Source organism: Melospiza melodia, chromosome 1, assembly GCF_035770615.1.
Source record: "Melospiza melodia melodia isolate bMelMel2 chromosome 1, bMelMel2.pri, whole genome shotgun sequence".
NCBI classification, from domain to species: Eukaryota; Metazoa; Chordata; class Aves; order Passeriformes; family Passerellidae; genus Melospiza; species Melospiza melodia.
The window spans coordinates 137,648,534-137,668,940 of NC_086194.1; the positions used below are offsets into that span (position 1 = coordinate 137,648,534).

The following is a 20,407-nucleotide window of genomic DNA, read 5'->3' on the forward strand; positions in this document are numbered from 1 at the left end:
ACTCTGCAGCTTTGTAGGTTTCTCAGGCTTTCAGCTGTCTCCTGCAGTCACACTGACATCCTTTATCACTGCTCCTAAAACTGGTTTTAAAACCAGAAAAACTTAAAAAGGGAAAATTCTAGTGATGCTAGTAATTACTATTATATATAGTAAACTTTAATGATTTCCAAAATGTATTGGAATTTGTAGATATTCATCAGCTTGCCGAAAAAATTCTTGATATTGACAATATTTTGATTCTTTTTTCCCTCAGGCAACCTGGAAATTCTTTATATGTGCAAATAAACATATACATATATATGTGTGTGTGTGTTTGAGGAAAGTCTTTATATAGTCTTGATTTTGTTTTCAGTAAATATGTAAACTGATGTTAATATTATTTGTCCTTTTGCTGTTGTGTCCTGCTGTCATTCACAAATCTATCAGTCTATCTAAAAATTGTTCATATTTCTTCTCTTTGTTAATATTATTTCAAAATTGAGAGTGAAACTAAACAATAATTTCAAATATTAATATGGTCTTATATCTTTGTTGTGGTCTCATTTTTTTTTCATTTATTAGAGAAGAATATATTAAAACTTGCATGATGAAGGATTGCAGACAAGTCTGTGATGTTAAGGAGTGAATGGATCATTAGGCTTCCCTGAGACTTTATGCATCTCTTAAAGTGACCAGATTTATAGAACATCTGTTAAAGGACCATTAAGTAATCCACCTAGACTTGTTATTAATAGAGACTTTTATAGTTACCTCTTTAATTAAAAATATGTTTCTGGGGATCATAGTCACTGCATTGATTAAAGTAGCTTCTGTGAGAAATTTAATCAATATTAAAAAAAAGAAAAAAATAAAAATTAGGTTTAGCCACCTCACTGATTTTCTTTGGCATGGAAAACTTGAAATTATCCAAAAGTTACTGGACACTGTCAAATACTTTTGATTAATCTTGTCAAAAGAATTTGAGAAATTTGATTATTATTGTTATACACTTACCCATAGAAAGGTGATAACAGAGAAAAAAGGATCCTTGTTTCTGAAACAATTCTCTGAAAACATGAAAATTCCTGAGAGAACAAATAAAAAATCGCTCTTTTGTGTGAATGTCTGTGAGAGTTATTGAGGTTTGCAGGTGGATTAGGCTGCAAATTAAATTAATCTGATTAAGATCAGGGGAAAATGCAGTGCTGAAGTAGATTGGTAATGCTGCCTTCTTTGACCACAGTTGGCAATTGTTCATGGGAAAACACTGTTGAGTCATTAATTTTTACAGCTAAATATGAATATATAAATATATGCATACTGCATATACATAAATAAAATAGACTCTGTGCATATATTTAGATATTTACATAAATGTATAAAATGTTTCAAGAAGCCCAAAATGTGGACTAATGCCTGTAGTAAATGTAAAATTAATAATTAAATGAATTGTATTAACTGAGTTCTGCTGCTGCAGATTCTCTGTTCTATAGTCATAGGTGCTTCACTTCTATTGGGAAAGGGAGAATTTCAAGTTTCATCATCTGACCTGAAAGTTTCTTTAGGGACTGTCTTTGCTCTTTAAAAAAAATGCTATCAAATTATTTTTGGAGACTGTCATTGCTTCAGCAGAATGCAAATGAAGCCTGTGATTAAAGGATTGCTCTGCTAAAGCCAAGGTCATTGGCAAACAGAACCACAAAAATTGAGGGATTGGCAAAAAGATGATGGCTTTTTATCTCAGAGAAGAAATACAGAAACAAAAGTGTCGTGAGGAGAGGTATTTTTCTGAGAGCATCTTGTGCTTCTTTGAAATGAAAGCAAGTAAGAAAACAGACACATCACAGCTCAATAACTTCTGCTACTTATTGCATCTTGTCTCATTTTGCATTCTGAGTCTTAAGAAGAGCTTCTGGTAGTGTGTATTCACACTTCTTGGCAGTCTGTTGTGGCAGACATTATTATGCAATGAGCTGTATAGAGTTCATTCAAAAGATGGAGTGAGTTAGCACATCTTTCTCCTTGCCCTTTGCACACACTCTGAAACAAAAATTTGGATCTTCTTACAAAATTTCCGTGAATCATGGAGTTTGATTTGTGTATGAATATTCTTTATTGCCTCTTTTAAGCTATTAGGGTACACTTGGGTCATTGCCTTTGTTGAAACATTAAAAAACAGTCGGCCCTTTTCTACACGTGATGTATCCATGATTGTCCAAGATGGGAGACTATGGCAGGTGATGCCCTGGACAGCTGTGATCTGAACTTGTGACACAGAAGCCTCCCTTCCAGACTCCAGGACCCAGCTTTAAGGAAAACAGCAAACAGTGCAAATTACAGCACAGAGTGGAAGTGCCTAGCAGCAGAGCTCATGAGTTTTGAGATTTTCCTATTCAGCTCACTTTCTCACAACATGACAAACTTCTTACTGTAATTTCATGTCCCTGGGAACGAAGGCTTTAGCAAAAATGCTGAACATAACCAGACTTGTCATAAAACAAGAGTTGGCAATATCATGAACAATTGCATTGCTTTGAGCAAGCAAAGCAGAGAACACAACAGCAGTTGCTTAAACAGGCCTATTAATCTTTAAAAGTGTTCCTGGATGCAGGTAGGAGCTTTCTGGCTAGTCTTAAAACAGGGAGTTATTTTTCTTGTCAGAAATTTTAACATTCAAGAGAGTTTTTAAAAGTCTTTTTATGGTGCATTTTAGTGTCATCAGAGTCTGGGATAAACCTTTAAATTTAGGCTCTCGTGTGTTTATTTCCAGCATAGAATTTATTTCCTTGCATAGCAAGAGATGTTATGGTACTCCTATAGTTGAGATGGACAGACAAAACACAGAACCCACCAGAAAGGAAGAAAAATACTAAAATTAACTGTACTATTGTTACAGCATTATATTCTTAATCATGCCTTTATCCCCATGCTTTGTCTTTGTTCACAACCACTGTGAACAAAATATGGTTATTTAGATAGTAACAAAGTTAAATCCTGTTTTAGCTAGAGGCTACATTGCATCTGTTCCTCATATGGGCTTATGTTGGGTTTTGGGGTTTTGGCACAAACTGTGTCCTCTATTTCCATGAATTTCATAGTGACATTAAAACTAAAACTCGATGGAAGGTTTGTGATATTTGAGTGTCCATAGCACAAGACAAAGTGCTGTAAAGAATTAGTACTTTTAGTACAACCAACCCAGGTCAGACCTCTCCACTTTAACACTAGAAAAATCCAGTTCCCATCAACGCTGCAAGAGTCTTCTCCATTTCATTAAGCAGTGTATTTCTTGAATATTTAGAGACTATAAACATAGTGAGGTACTCAGCACATGAGTCTGATCCTGTATGCTTAAATGAGAAATATTAAATAAGTAAAAATAATAGGAATAATTTTTAAGAAATATTGTAAACAATATAAGATAGTGTGGGAAAGAGTTTTCTGTAAGTGTTGTGGTAGCTTATTTTTGAGGCATCAAATTTTAATTTTGTGAATTTCAAATGTATGAATGACTCTATAGGGATCTCAGTTTTGCTCAAAACAGTAACAGCAACAACAAAGCTAAAATGTTCTTGCTGAGCCTTGAAATTGTTTTATGCTATAAACTCCTTTTTCAAATGCTTGTAGTTTATAAACATTTTGGGCAGATTTTTTTATGGCCCATATTATACTGTTTTCCCATTTTTGTGCACCAAGATGTTTCAAGCCTTTTTAACCTTTCCCATCTATCTGGCCCGAGATATTTTCCTACATCATTGGTATAGGTGGCTGTACATGGCTTGCCAAAGACGTTTCTAATTCTTCTCTCTGTTACATTTCCGTCCTGCCTTGCTTCTTCATTTCAGTCAAAATCAGGCCTGGCTTGAGTGAGGGACATGCCAATCTGCACAAACCTTTTGGCTTTATGCAAACCCTTGTCATATTCTCAGTCTTCAAAACTCAAAGCAGTGCTCAGAGTTTGGCATCACTCCAAATCGGTGTTCTGTCATAGCTCTGGATCATCAGAGGTTATAGTGAGAGCAATTTTCAAACTAAGTGCTCAGCTTAATCACATGTCAAGGACTCCACTGAAGCGCAACAGCTTTTCTGGGCAGTTGTAACTTGTTTGTGTTCATGTTGAATTTCCTGTGACAAGTGGTGGGTAAGACTCGTATTGATCCAATCACCCCATCTCAGCTGCTTTTTCTTTGTGTATTGAGGCTTTTCCCTGCCATACTCTGTTACCTCTCTAGGCTGTTTCTCAGACAGAGAGACTGCAACAAAAGGGAGATTGAACAAGAAAAAGACGTGGAGCTGGGATTTGACCGTGGATCTGAATATTGCCAAAGATCAGAGCTCATCCTCAGGGGCAACAAGCTTCAAAAACAGCCCCTTGCTAGTTCTCCTAATTTTTCTTGCAACTGATACTAAGACTGCATGAAGAAGACAGCAGTATGCTTCTCTTGTTGACTTGCTTTCTAAAGACATTCTACTGTATTCCACTTTTCTAGTAAGTTTGGTAAATCTAATTTTAAAATTGCTTGCTTTGCAAAAGAGTATACAGATCCCTGAGCATGTAGCAAATAAAGCAATGCAAGTAAACTTTTTATAACATAGGTAGATCATCTCCCTAATTTCCAAATGAATTTTCCAAAATTATTATGTTCACTTGTAAAAAATAAAATCTGGCAACACTCTCCACAGTTGAAGGAATAAAATTAGTAAAAGGAGAAGGCAGTACTTGGTAAACTTAACTCATACTTTTTTTTTTGGAGGATTGTAGATGTGGAGGGTAGCCTGTTGGCAAATGGTTAAAAAGTTTTGTAGTGCAGACAGATTTGGGGAAAAAATATTAGGCTTATATGGAGATCTTTCTCTGTAGTCATGGTCTGATGCCACTCTGTGAAGTAATCTCTGTCAGTGGGAGCCATGAGCCTCTAATCACACCAACCAAAAATTACTTTGCCTGTGTACCTCTTTTAACCATTCTCAGCCCACGATGATGGGGTTACCTCATTGTCTGTGTCTGAAGATTTTGATACTGTGAATTTTCTCTTTTAATGGTAATAAAGTTAGGTGTATCACAGGATTGCTCTGGTTTAGTGTGCCTTGCTAACACAGAGATCAATTTGCTATGTCTTGTCTGACATCCAGTGCAGACAGATGAATAGCCCCAATAGAGTTTACTCATAAGCTTCAATTTAAGAATGTTCTTCATGTCATTTATTCTCCAGAGTGCTCAGGATGAGGCGAAGATGCTGGATGTATCATATCTTGAGCAGCCTGGAATCAGCATGGTTCAGTGTCCTATCCCATTAGCAGCTGAGTGGGTTGCCACAATTATTCAGTGGGCTACCTTCAATCTCTAGCTCATGGAATAGGTAAAAGCCATCAGTGTAACACTGAGGCAAGAGTTTAAATTAAAAACCACCAGGAAAAAAAATTAGTCAATATTCAAAAATTGTCATCCCAATAAAGACAACGTGGGAGCTAGTGATGCAAAATTCCTCATTTGGAAATGGGAAAAGGCCTTCTTCAGTATTGTCTGCCCAGGCCTTCAAAACTGTTTGTTCAGCAGTAGCAAGAGGAGATGTAATGTAACTGGTCACACACAGAGCAAGCTGGAATCAGAACCTGTTGTTTCAAGTAAAAGCAGGAGGGTGATGCTGCCAGTGGGGGTCTTTGGCTAATAGCTGATTGTCATGTTTCCAAGTACTTGCACAATTAGAGGATTTCATTAATGCTGGGACACATCATTTGTATCTAATGAGGATCAAGGTCTCCTTGAGATTAGATACTAAGGAATTTGTGTGTCCCTTGTCCCTGCCAACAACCCTGCATCTTAATTACAAACATAATTGGGTCTGGGGAATTGCAAGGAAATGTGCTAGTCCTTTTCTAGCATTATGCATATAAACTTTTATTACCTGTTGAGCAAGTGGTGATTGAAAATCTTTTCTCCTCACTGCTTAAACAAAATATGTGTAGCAAATCAGAACAGAGCATCCTTGTTACACTTAGGAAATGGAATGGGAATATTTAATGCCTCAGCCTAATGTCCATTTATAATAAGCAATATAGTATGTATCAATAAAATAAAAAGGCTAGGTACCACACAAGCAACAATAAAGTCAAGACCTCTAACATTGTGTTTTGCCAGACCTTTGTGCTCTTTCACTTGTCTATAAAATTTCAAGTGTTGACTGCTGTTTTCTGAAGGAAAAAAGGGATTTTCTTCCATCCTGCTCAAAGCACTGTTTTTGTTATACTTTTCCTAAGAGTGTATTTTTAAATTCCAGCAAGGAGTGAAAGAAATAGAAAATAACATGTCATAAAGCAGAAGCATACACTGAAAGAACAAATAGCTGTGGTGGTAATCATGTCACAGCATAATATTTGTTTGTTATGCAAGGCAATCTTGGTGCATTGGGTTTTCTCTGTGGAGTTTCAATGCCTCCTTTTTGTTTTCTTTAAACTAGTGATTTTAGGTAGTCCTAATTTCTCATTAATTTTTTTGTGTTGTTGTTATAGATACTGTGTGTAAATTTCACACAAATAAATGAAAGGAACATCATACCTGTTATTACTCCGTAGTTTCAAAATAAGCCATCTTATGCTATTTGTTGAATTTTTCCTAGATTCACCATCTAAAAATTGAATCAAAAAAATCACAGGATTCTTTGGATCAGAAGGCACCTTCAAAGATCATCTAGAACAACCTCCCTGCTATGGGCAGGGACATCTTTCACTAGAACAGGTTGCTCAAAGCTCTGCCCGATAGAAAATGTCCAATTGAAACCAAGTGTAGAATTTAGGCAGACATAATGAAATTAAACATTATCCCCAAGCACTTGGAAACAGCATTACTCAGACTCACAGGGATTACATCTCACCTTAAAAGAATGTATCTGCCATAGCAATGATTTCCAATAATAATCAAAATTAATCCTTGGGCTGACAGCCAACACAAATCCTATATATAGTTTAAAGGCTTAAAATGCTGTAGACAGTGAATTGGGACTCTACATCAGTAAAGTATGATTATGGGGCTGATCCTATACTCAGGAGCAAACTTCTTACCACAGATTGGAGTATTGCTTTAATGCTGACTAAAAAAGGGAGGAGTAGAGATGGGATTTCACTTTCCTGTGTCACTTCCCTAAGTCTCACAATTTTCCTGGAATACCTGTTACCTGTGTTCTGTCCCCTCTCTGTTCATGGTGTCTATCTGAGAGGTCATCAGCTGAGGAAGTATAGTTTATCTGCTGATGTGTGGTAATAAAGTCAAGATACATGCTCAGAAGGGAGAAATTTTACATCCATTATCGAAATTTCAACTTTTAAATGAAACCCAACTGGGTCAGTTAGAAGGACAACTTGGTTTCCCTTGTACAGAGCCTGAAAGAATCTCTTGCTTTGAAGCAGCAGCATTTTTTTCCTACGAAATAAGCATTTGAATTGTCACTGATGATTAAACATTTTATACAATTTTTTTTAATATGAAAAATTGGAAGATAGTAAGTGATTTATTGAAAAACTTTGGGCATCTGCTCGTACTTTCTGAAAAATCTTAACTTTCATTTAACATGGTGCTGAAAATAAGCCCCTTGGGCTGCAGCTTTTCCAGCATGCTCAGAGTTTCCAAGCTGTGAATTTACGAATACCAAAACACTCTCAGGAGTTCACTGATATTTAAAACCTGATCATCCCAGCAAAGAGTCTTTGAATTTTCTATAGTTCTGTAAATGATGGCAAAGATACAGGTTAATTTTTTTAATGCTTGTTGCATTTGACTCACTTTACGGATTAAGAATCTCCAAGTAGTTAGTGAGAAGTGTTTCAGCTGCTAAAAAAAAAAAGTAAAAATTGATTTTTCTGTTGTCAGGCTTTCTTATATTGATTAGCAGCTTAACATTTATCAGCTTGAAGGGCTTATGACTGCCATTTTGTGAAGTGATATTTCAGAGGTCAAGCTAATGCACCAAGTGGTTTTGTTTGCATTTCTAAAACTGATCCTTGCTGGGCCATCATTATCTGCTTTTACCTGCTTTGAGAGCTCAGGACATAGTACACAAAGTGAAAAGCAATTATGAAAATCTCCTCTTTTAGACTTTATCCAGAATTTCTGAAGGAGAATTTATTTTTAAAAAGGTAGCAAGTGCTGTGATGACTTTTTGGTTGGCTTGGGTTTTTTTGGGGTTTTTTGGGGGGGATTTTTTGGGGGGTTTTTTGGTTTTTTTTCTGTTTCCTTTTTACCTGAATCACCAGGAGCCTCAAAATGTGAACATGACCATCATGCAAGCAATTTTTTTTAATCACCCCAAGAGCCACACATAACAGTATTCCAGAAATGAAAGATTTTATTTATAAAATATTTTATTTACTGTTCATATGCAAAATGTTACATTTTACATGTGTTGGCCAAATTTATCAAGCTGTTTCCCGATGTAATTTTGTCATTGGCTGTGAACTAGCCAAGTATGAATACTGTAACAAAATATAATTTTAAAAACATAAAGACAAAAAACAATAAAGGATAAATAAGCCTTCAAGAGCAAAGGAAGATGTGACACCAACACCATGGGCGTCACAATTTATTCCCACAGTTGTGATAACAAAGTGTTACCTCACAATATTTGATACACACGAACCCAGCAATCCACATTCCTTCTTAGCAAAGGCTTTCTGAGCTAGGTTAGATGGAATATGTGTGTGCTGCTTGACAACTGGCATTTCTTTGAGTTGACAATCTTTAAAAGCACTTGATTACACTGTGCAATCTCTGGCATTGTTGTACAAAGAAAGCCCTCCCTGGCTGTTTCTTGTGACTCTATATTTATGATTATATTTTCATTAAACTGTGTTGCTTGTCAGCTTCTTATTTCACAAGCTGTTTTCATGTTGCAGCTGAAAATTTTCTGAACCAGTATCAAGGATTGACATGCAAAGTCAAAAGACAAATGGCTCATCAACTCGAAATAATGCATTTGGAAATCTAGCAACTCTGTATTTAAAGGGTAGAGAAGTGGTGGAGAAAAAATCAGCAGATCACAAAGGCAGACTTCTTACTGATAACCAAGATATAGTTAAGATGGCAGGATTTAATTCCCATGTTAACTTTCAGGTGAGGCCAGAATGAAGGCAATTAACAAAGGAAAATAACAAATTAACTACTTCTGCAGCTGGAATCTGGACTGAATTTCCCTTTGGTTGGGGTAGAAGTAAATAGCCAAAGACAGGACATATTTGTAGGATGCAAAGGGCAAAGTGGTGTCAAGGCAGTGCTCACAACTGTCATATATGGAAGGCAGGGGTATTTTGTGGGCACATGGCTGACAGTTTTGCAGACATTTTTTACTTGGAGTTCAGAATGAGAATCATGGGAACATAAATCTGAATTAATTATTTAAAGTAGCAATATTATATTGATAATTTACACTCTCATTTATCTCCAGTGACGAGGCTTGGGTGTTTTTTGCATTTAAATGGCATTCATTCAATTTGAGTGTATTTTAATTTTTTTATGCACATATTTTTTTTTATACATGACCTGAAGAACCAAATGTTTTGTTAATTCAAATGAATTGTCTTGCTTGTACTTCATAGGTAAGCTCTTATAAAATTTTTAGTAAATTAGTAGGTTTGCCACTTTGCTCCACGTGGAAGTGGTAAGAGGTTTACTAAAATGCACAGACGTATGCATCCTGTGTGGGTTAGAGTGCAACCAGTACTCATCTGGGTAGGTTTAATATCTGAGGTGGAAGATTATTTGAGTGTAGAGAACTTACTGCTTTTATTTTAAACACAGATCAGTTCACCAGTGTGGGTCCGTTATCTAAGCTGAGAAGTTGGTAATCTGGATGAGAGGCAGAGGGAAGAAAAGAGAGCAGGGTGCTTGGCTGGAGACATCTCATTTGAATCTGGTGATGGAAGTCATCAAATATGATGTAAATTTCATTCAGGTTGTCTCCAGTACCATGGGGTAAAACTGGTTCGATTGTCTGTTAAAAAAAAAAAAAAAAAGAACAGTCCTTAAGTGATCTTCTAATAAAGTAACATTGAAATTGCTTTTCAGGTGATAAGTCCAAGGGAACATGTGTTTGTACAGTACCTGGTAGGATGGTTCTTATGCAAGGCAGAAATTCCTGTGCACAACTGCAAAATAATCAAGGAATATTCGCCATTTCCTCTCTCCACTTCAACATTGTACTCTCATGCTAGAATTATTGGGGGGACGATTACGGATAATTACCTCATTGCCTTCATGATAGAAAAGTTCTTTTATTTCCCCTTTCTTCACCCTAAAAATGAAAACTGAAGTGTGTTCACAGTTTTTGCCCTCCCTCTCCTAGGAGACGGATCTCATGACCTTTAACATCTCCATGCACCGCTCCTGGTGGCGGGAGCACGGGCCCGGCTGCGTACGAAGGGTGGTGCGTCCTTCTTCCCCTGGCGTCCTGGAGGATTACTCCTACGTCTCCGTGACAGGCTGCATCATTGATTTCCAGTACCTAGAGGTCATTCACAGCGCTATCCAAATACTCCTCTCCGTAAGTTCACGGTTCTTTTCCTGCTGGGAATCCATCGGTTCTTTCACGCAAAGCCTGCTCTTGCTGCATGTTCTGGAAAGGGAGTGGACTGGGTGATGGATGGCTGCAGAGCGTGGTGGTGTTCGCAGGGGTCCCAGGATGAGGGAAGAGATGACAATCTTGACTCCATGTTTAAGAAGGCTGATTTATTATTTTATGATATATATTATATTAAAACAAAATGATATATTGAAACTATACTAAAGAATAGAAGAAAGGATTTCATCAGAAGGCTAGAAAGAAAAGGAATGGAATGATAATAAACTCTTGTGACTGACCAGAGAGTCTGAGCCAGCTGGACTGTGACTGGCCATTAATTAAAAGCAACAACATGAGACCAATCAAAGATGCACCTGTTGCATTCCACAGCAGCAGATAATTATTGTTTACATTTTGTTTCTGAGGCTTCTCGGCTTCTCAGGAGAAAAATTGTAGCAAAAGGATTTTTCATAAAATATGTCTGTGACAGCAGAGATTTTTAATTGTGTTTTGAATTAGAGAATTATATACACATTACTAAAATGTGCACTGTTCCTTTCTTTTCTTATATCTCTTCAAGTTCTGTACAGACCTAATACCCATTCTGGCCGCAGTTGGGATAAGTGGAAATTAACTTGAGTGCTTGGCTCTCATTCATTGAGATGTAGAGCAAAGCAAAGCAGACTTGCCCAAAATTAATTTGCCAAAACCTTTTTGTAGTTCACAATCAATGATGCCATTTACTCAGCCCTGATTGTAAATGTATTTTACATGATATGTAGCTAAGTTTCTTCCCAGACTCAGCTATGGATTGATCCTTGAAAAAGGTGAAAAAAAAATGTTAGGAATTAAAGTATGTGTTTATATTTAACCATGTAATTCTTTCTCTCCTTGAACTCTGCATTATCAGAACACTCTACCTCCATTGTCCACATTTGTTGCAGCACCAGTCAAAAAATGAAATTACAAGAAGATGTTGTAAAAGCCTGCAGTGCAGGGAAGTGCTGGGACTCGATCAGTTTTTTTGGGAGCAACAACCCAGTCTTGGCCACAGTTTTTCCTCTTGGCTGCTTCTGCTTGTGATTAACAGGTCGTTTGGCATGAGCTGTGTGTGATCTTCTAGAAGCGTTAGCTCTTTCTTTTCATAGCTGTGGGTAGTGCAGTGCAGCTGGCAGACTCTGACTGGCTGCGCATAGGATCGATCACCCCAGATATCCAGGGTTACATCTATAGGTATATCTCAAAATATACCTATTTTGGGAACATAAATGCTCGTGGCTCATGGCCCTCACGATGACCCTGTTAGACAGTGGGACAAGAGGTGCAGTCTGCAGTCCGCACCCGCTAGTCAGGTGAGGCACCTGGTCTGCGCAGCCAGAAGGGATGCATATTTCTGGTCTGTTCAGTATTTCAAGCTGTTTTACTAACAATCTGGTATATACTACCACTTGCAAAGTAAAAGGCATCTGTGGAATAAATCTCACTGGTTAATTTAAATTTGAAATTATTTTTAAATTATTTTTAAATTCAGCTGTTTGTTGATCACAGGAAATGTTTTTTGCACTTATCAGTGCAGTACAGTTCTGTCAAATGGCAGGAATACAAATATTAATATTCAAATATTAGAATAAACACAATTAATATATACAAACTAAAAATATTGAATATAAAAATTGAGAAATTCTGTAATAATTAAAAATTGAAAGATGTAACTGGCCTGTTCTTTCTAAAGAACTGACTGATTGCTGTGCTGGATTAAATAAAAATTCAAAATTTTAATTAAATTAAAAATTTAAAATGTGCCCAGAACTTATGAGGCATGACTGTGAATTAAATAGTTTCCCATTTCAGATAGTGCTTTGAATTATATAAACAATGCTAAAATTAAAATACTGTACAAAATGTGAGGTTTTCCTCCAGTTTTACTATCTTGCTACGCCATCCGTGACATGTTATGATTAACATACCATGAATCTGTACTTCAGTTTCCATTCTGAATTGTAAGTTATGCTTGTTTCATGTACCATGCCACAATAGAGAAGTCACCACCTGGATTATCAAATAATTTGCAGTTTTCTCCCATTTCTGAATACTACTGGCTTAAGGAAGTTCCCATCCATTTTGGATGCATAACTTCTTTTCCTAATTGGAGTACCAATTTCAGTTGTTAGTTAAAAGGTCATTTCGGTTGTCTTTTCAAAGGACTGGAGAACTGCATGTAGATCATGAGATAATTTTTTTTACCTTTTCCTAGTAGCTAGTCCCAAAAGCATACTATTCCTTTTTGGACCTTACTATCTACTTAGTTTTCTTAACATTTTTATGAGGCAATAGTAGTGTAACAAACCATTTTACAGTGTAAAAAACTTCCTTGGCATAACAAATCATTTTACCATGCTAAGCTTTGTCCAAATGACTGGGAATACAAACACTTCCATTTGGTAGGGAGTTAGAGCCTCTGAAAGAAGAAACACCTCCGAGGGGTAAGTACTGGATACCTGTCGAGATATATAACTCACTAGCAGCATTTTTTAAAGGTGACTTTTGTTTCTTTTTTTAACTGGTATAGTTTTATATGCAGAGAATGCTGCAGCTGCAGTTACATTAAACCCTGCTTCAGGAAATAGGCTTAACATCTATTTATTTAATTTTAACACGGTAAAGCTATTTTTACATCTGCTTTTTAGTTGTTTCTAAATATATATTTTAATTGATGAACCAGTAACTTTGTATCTCATCCTGATTCTGGGTGCCTATGTAAGTAATTGGTAGTTGAAGATGTTAAACATTTCTTTAACTTGAGGGAGAATCAAGAGAAGTATGAGAGAATGGGATGCAATTAATAGTAAAGAATAATTATAGTAATTTTGTGTTTAAAATCTATATTTATTTGCTGTAGGGCATAATAGATATATTATTTTGATGAATAAATTCTTCTGCACAACACCTTTAAAATGCAAGACAGAACATCATTACAGAACCCTCAATTTTCAGGGAACAAATTAATAATGCAGTCAAAATTGTGACAGCTTAGCATCTTTGAGAAGAAGATTTCATACAATTTTTGTTGTTATTTGGAAATAGTTAATGCACACTGAGAGTATTAAATGCCAGGTACACGCTGGCTTCAATAGCCTGAACATTAAAAAGTTCTCCAAGTTGTTGCAGAGAGATTTGTATTAGACCCAGAGCCTGATATGACATTAACACAGTGCAGCACAAAGCCCCAAGCCAGGGTTCACTGTGCTAACTCTGGAATTAGCAGCCACATGACTTCATCAGTGCTGAGGAAGCAAAATTAATAAATTTTGGCAGAGCAATGGGCTGACACAACTACATGTTTCTGGGCCAGGAGACATTACTTTCATTCAATGCTGCATTGGACAAGGTGAAGTTACTTTTCCTTCCTTTCTCATCAAGGTATAGAAGGATAACCTAAAATCCAGACCACTGAAAACTGGGGGAAGCAAAGAAAGTGAAAACCCTAAGCCTAAAAACATGCAAAACATGCAAGCTCTTTGGCATGTTGATGCAAATTCAGGATATTTTGAAGGAAGCTTCTGGTTTACTTTGTAGCTGTCCATCTGCTGCCTCTCATGAGTGTCAATTATTGTAACCCTCAGGCTGCCTGCTGGACCTACAGAGGAGGAACAGCCACAAGAAACCCCCAAACCCTCTCTTGCAGAGCCATGTATAAATTCAGACAAATATGTAATACAGGGAGATTAACAATACTGATTTTTTTTCCATGGTGAAGTAAAAGGCACTGAGCATATCTGCCTAAGGTAAAGTTATCAGCAGTGGATAGCTTATCACATACACTGCCAAGCACAAAACACACATTAAAATAGAAAAATACATTATTTTCTACAGAATATAATGAAGTTGTAATATCAGAAATATAAGAAAAAGCACTCCTGGTAGCCAAATTTGGAATTGGATACTGTGGTCACTGTGAGCAGAGTCACCATCTGCTAAAGTGTACGTCCCAAAAAAATACCTTCCCAGTGCTTCTTTCAGCTCATGAATTTGTAAATGTTGAATGCTTTCCCTAAGAGGCAACGGGCTTCTACAGCAGCTTCCAACAGTGTCTGAATGCTCAGTAAAATGTCTGCCACTAGTAGAACAATTGCAATCTCTGTATCAAAAAATCACTCAGAAGGGATGGGGTGGGAGGGTCATCTGATCCAAGCCCCCTGACCCTTAGCTGGGTGCACCTAGAGCAGCCTCCCCAGGACTGTGAACAAACAGCTTCTGAATATCTCCAAGGAGGGAGACTCCACAACTTCCCTGAGCAACCTGTGCCTTGGCTTGATAACCCTCACATTGAAAAAGTGTTTTCTGGTGTTCAGAGAGAACCCTCTGTGTTCCAGTTTGTACCCATTGCCCCTGGTCCTGGCACTGGGCACCACTGAGAAGAGTCTGGCTCCATCCTCATTGCCTGCTCCATTCAAGACCTGGGAGAAGGGCTGCAGCTGAGGCTCAGCAGTGCTGACCAGAGGGACAGGATCACCTCCCTTCATCTGATGGCAGTAGTCTGCCCTATGCAGCCCAAGTTCTTTCTTAATTTTCTATAAAAATGGCCCCTACCTGCCCAAAAGATTCATAAATATTGATATAGGTTGATGCTAAATACTTTTAAAAATCTACTCGTTAGTATTCTTAGACTTGTCATCCATACATTTGCTGGGTTATCCTGGTTTAATTAACCAGATATGATGATTTCAAATATTTTGAATTTTCATTATTGTTATTATTATTCATAATAATAAAATCATTTGTGTCATAAAGATCATTGCATCCTCTTGTTTGTGAGGACTCTATTCCTCTTTCTTTTTCCTCACAGTTCTCTGATGTTCTTAATCTCTATTCTTCTCTCCAGTACGCACAAGCATCACATCTATAGGGAAATGATAAGCAAGGATCTGACTTAATTTCTGGATATCTGTCACCAGTCAGTGCCTCATACTGACTCCATGCAATTGTCTTGCTTTGTGAATTATTTCTGCCCTGCTGTCTTCAAAGAATCTGCCAAATGTTGATTGTTTAACACAAGGATTAATTATGACATTTGGTAGACCTAAGTGCTTTTTTTTTTTATCATCAGAAAAAAATAAAATTTAATTTAAAAAGATATTTAGCACAACAGACATTAAATGGAGGTTATGAGTCCTGTGTAAATAATTAATCAACGGAAACACTGTGACTACTGAGCTATAGAGACTATGATCATGGTCAGTGCTGGGGTGGCTCAATGTATTTCAGGTCATTTACCAAGCTTTTACTACTGACCCATAAATTTGAATGCTTTTTTGGGTTGATTTGGATGGCTCTTCCTCTATCCCTGATGTTTAGATGACCTCTATGCAGTTGGGAAAGCTCCAGGAATTGCTCCAAAAGAGGTTGCAAAGCAGCTTTTGCCCCTGCCTTCAGTCAGCCAGAGCTGCAGTTTGGTTCATATTTATTTAAATGTAACAAAAGGTTTAATGATATCAATAAATAATGTGGCTCCTCTGGGTCATTGCAGCAGCCCCTTTTTCCCATTAGTTATGGCCCTGCTATTTTTATAATTGGACAGAAAAGAATGCAAGGAAGAATATCATGTATGGTGCTCCCCAGAGAAAATCACTGCGGGGGCTGACACCAGTGCTCAGGCAGGTTCCTTGCTCTCATTCCATTTCTTTGAGTGACATGTGATTGATTCAGAAAGCCAGTCAATATTCACATGTGATAAAAAAGCCTGAGGTAATTTAGAGTTAAGAGCTACAGGAATTACATGAGTAAAATATACTTGTCCTCAAGGTATTACATATTTTCTTTAATTTTAGTTTGCATTCTTTCCACATTTTTCATTTAGAAAAGAGTTGATCTTTTTTTTTCATAACAAAAAATTGAAAAGTGGTGTGGAAATTAACTTTTTTCATTGTTGGCAGACTAGAACTTCAGCATTTCTTCAGAAAAGTGTATGAAAGATATGCCTGTTCTTCATCACAACCATCATCATAAGCATCATCATCACAACAACAATAAACCCAAGAATAGCCAGGAGCACTTGTCTCTTGGTCATGTGAATAAACAATTATGGTAGGCTGTTGGCTTCTCACAGATTTATTAGTAACTTTAGTGAGATCACCAGATTATTGAAAATCAGAATACTTTTGTCAGCCTGGGCAATATTACAGAGGAGTTGTCAGTCTCTGAAACAGACTGCAAAGAGGCTGCAGATTTGAATTTACCTCCACTGCTTTGTTGTAGTTGTGTCATTGTGTTTGTATCACAATCTATGCCTCGTGTAATTCCTCCACTGTTTGTGGTATTGGTTCAGGGATGCATACAGCCCATTTCACCTTTGCCATTTACAAGCCTTCAGTGTTAAAAAAGTATAGCCAAGAGAAAGAAAAATAGTGAGAGACTGTACCTGCACTAACATTCTAGAAATGCCTTTATCCTTTCTTGCTAAATTTAGTCAGACATCATTATTCATGGCTGTGTGTAGATAGTAAAATACACAAGTATATTTGTCTAATTACCAGTCTGGGTCAATAAAGCAGCTATGTGAGACAGGATCAAGATAAATCTGTGGTTTTTCATCTCAGTTGTCAATCCAGGGATGTCTGCTTTTTCAAGCAGCTCATTTAAAAGGAACTGAAAACCATTATATTATAGCTACTTGCATTTTCATTCATTAATTATTATGATAAAGATTTGTCAAAAAATCTTGGCCAACTTTTGCACCAGAGCTGGCTGAGACTGAGGGCATAGCAGACAACAGTTCAAGCATTAGCAATATAGAAGTGCCCTCACCTTGGCAATCTACATAAGAAATTGTTCTGCATATTTTCTAATACTTGATATAGAGTTGTTTGCCATTTTACACAACACTGAAAATTACTGTGACAATTTCTGAATTGTCAAAAATGCTACTGAAGTTCTGTGCAGGAATTCTGAAATACTTCTATTTCCACAAATTGTTTATTTTAATTTTTATGGAGCTCACTAACATTTCAGTCCAATTATGCAAAAGAACAGGAAGTAAATGGGAGATTTATAAAATAGTTGGTTTCCCTCCTTCAACCTCTGCCCATAATTGCCATGCCCATGGCAGAAACACTGCCATAGACAAAATGTCTGCAACTTAGTTACTGCAATTCTCAGATAGATACCTTCATTTTGATTAGTTTCCTTCATTAGACTTCATTTCTGAAGTTGACCTGAACTAGCACTGAGCAGGGAACTGCAGCAGCCCAGTGCACAGTAAACATGGTGATTATTGATTCCAATACAAGTGAGTACCTCTGCAAACAAGCAGGAGAGGTGGTGAAGGAGGTAAAGACAGGTTAAAGTGCCTCAGCAAACTTGTATGCCTACATGCTGTCTTTAGAGCTGAGCAGAATGCTGAATGTTGCACCAGGCATTTGGAAATCGTAAGAGAATGAAGTGAAAAATGTAACAGAGATTGCCAATCTAAACCTCTTTTTTAGGGAGCACATAAATCAAACATTTTCATTAAGAAAAGTGAAAGCAGTATTTGCTTTGAACTTTAGGGATATTTTCTTGGCTATATCATTGGAAACCTTTAACACTTAGATGAGATACTGGGACACCAAAGATCCTGGAAATTCCAAAGGCCAGAGCACATTGTTTCCTAAGATATTTGTCTTCATGCCTCTCAGGACATTCACCAGCTTTCAGCTGCCTGTGGAAATCAGGGCATGATAGTTTACTTGGAAGGTGGAATAAAACTTGTGCCTTTCTGCCAAGCTGCAATTCAGTGCAGAGAACTTTGCTGCATCAGATTTGCTCCAGCTGTGAAGTTGAAAAATCAGCTAAGGAAATTATCTTCTCTAGGCTAGGAGTTCACATGGTGATTGACAGCTCTGGATAGGCTTGACTTTGCTGGATTTTTTTGGTTTGGTTTGGTTGTGTTGTTATGTTTTCTTAATTTCTGAAGAACACAGTTCTCTAATTGACTTTTACATTCAGATATGATTTGAAGTAAAGATGTTTTACTATTTTACTTATTCCTTAGCCTGCACATGTAGTGTAAAATATACAGGCAAACTAGAGGTGACCCTCCCACTGCAGTCTCACTGAGCCTAGCAGCAATAAATGTGTGCTCACTCCTGCTCAGCAGCATGATTCTTTCTGCATATTATAGTTGATACCCATGTGCCCAGACTTTCTTATATGAGGGAAAACTATCCACTGAATAAAACCCATCTCTGTGTGAGCTTCCACTGACAGGACATTTTTCTTTTAATCATGTACTAAATCCACAGACTAGCTCTTCCACTGAAATTTGTTGCCTGAATGTGACTGGACTGCAGAAAGAATTCTTTTCTCAAATGCAGTCTCCAGAGATTTACAATGCTTTCTGTTTTTTCCTAGGGAAATAGCCGATACCAGGGGAAGGATTTCATTAAACAAGCAGTGAAGCAACCCATACTCCTCAAGATTTGAGGAAATTATTTGATTTTCACTGAGGAGGGAAGTCAGGGCGCATATGCACTCATGGAACTACTTGCTCTCTGTGCTGGCTTTCCATTGGAGTCACCCATAGCAGTGATTTTTTTTTCTGAGAGGAGCTCCTGAGAGCTTCTTCACCATATCAAGCATGGTCTCCTCCCTGTAATCCCACTTCTGTCTGCTGCCCTGCAGTATCTAGCAGTGTGCAATAACATTTAGCCAACATTGAACCCACCACATTATTTGGTGCATGGGCTGGGGAATCTCAAATTGGCAAACCAAAACCACTACACTCTCAGAGCTATGCACAGAAAGACACATGAGGTTTTCAAGGAAAATAGATTTTGATACAGGAAAATGCAGCACAGAGTAAGTTTTAAAAGCCCTGTTCTCTGCAAATGTTGCCCTCATAGCTTTTGTAGCTACGTCTTCTTGCCCAAATTCTGTAATAAATCTGCTCACCTTGTGACCATTCTTTGTTTTCTATCTAGTATCATGAAAACTGTTAAAAATGTAACTTTCCTTTTTATTTTTCAAAGCAGAGCAGGGAATCCCACCAGGACTGTGAGTCTAGCTCAGGATGTGCTTTCCCATGTCGCCACCCATGCTGGTGACACATTTGACTACAGGGCATGGTGGACTTAATAAGGGACTGTTCCATCCTTTGCCATAAATACTTATCTCCTCTCAGCTCTCCTGTGGAAGGTGCTGGGCATGGAAAAAGCCCAGCTCATGCAAAATCCTTGGACACATTGTGTAGGAAAAGGCACTGAGCTGCAGTAGTGATGCAGGCGTAGTTCTTGTGCTGATTCTGAGCCTGCCAAAGGAGATGGCTGCCACAACACTCCTCATTCACAGATTAGGGGTGTGAATAGCTCCATGTGGGAGGAAGGAAAGTTGGGAGGGACTATAGACAAGGTACCAGGGAGCAGAGTTTCGCTGCCACTGCAATATACCGAGAGAGATTAATAAGAAGATTGTACATGAGTGCAGTCAAGATGCATGTTGATAAAAACCTAAGAAATGATGCTTTACAATATTACATTAGTAAGTTACATAGAGTTACCTAGTGAATTTGCCTTTTTTTAAGTTCAAATTTTTCAGCAGTTGTCTAACTTGCCCAAGTTAGACACTTTTAATACTCTTTTATAGAACAAAGGAAGAGAGACTTGCAATCGAAAGAAAAGCCACAAACACAGATGAGAAGGACAGTTTGTGTGAGGGTATGTCCAGGAATAAGTAACTATAAGGATTTTTGTGTACTCTGAAGGTTCAGAATGGGTAGACACTGACTGAAATGGATGCTTGAGGCATTTCTTTGCTGTGTTTTGTTTATGAGTTAAATAGGTAAGATTTTTAGAGGTCTTGGAAGGAAGACTGATGTAAATTACTTTCAGTTTGTGAGTTTTTTTGTG

The 20,407-nt window shown here is 37.4% G+C and overlaps 1 protein-coding gene across 3 annotated transcripts in view; it reads left to right on the plus strand.

Moving 5' to 3' along the window:
* NKAIN3 (sodium/potassium transporting ATPase interacting 3) overlaps positions 1-20,407 on the plus strand; it is a 337,404-nt gene that overhangs the window by 237,332 nt on the left and 79,665 nt on the right. For all 3 annotated transcript variants that reach the window (XM_063169394.1, XM_063169375.1, XM_063169384.1), the window contains exon 4: positions 10,311-10,508. In XM_063169394.1, the coding sequence (XP_063025464.1) occupies positions 10,311-10,508 (198 nt within the window). The remainder of the gene's footprint in view (positions 1-10,310; positions 10,509-20,407) is intronic.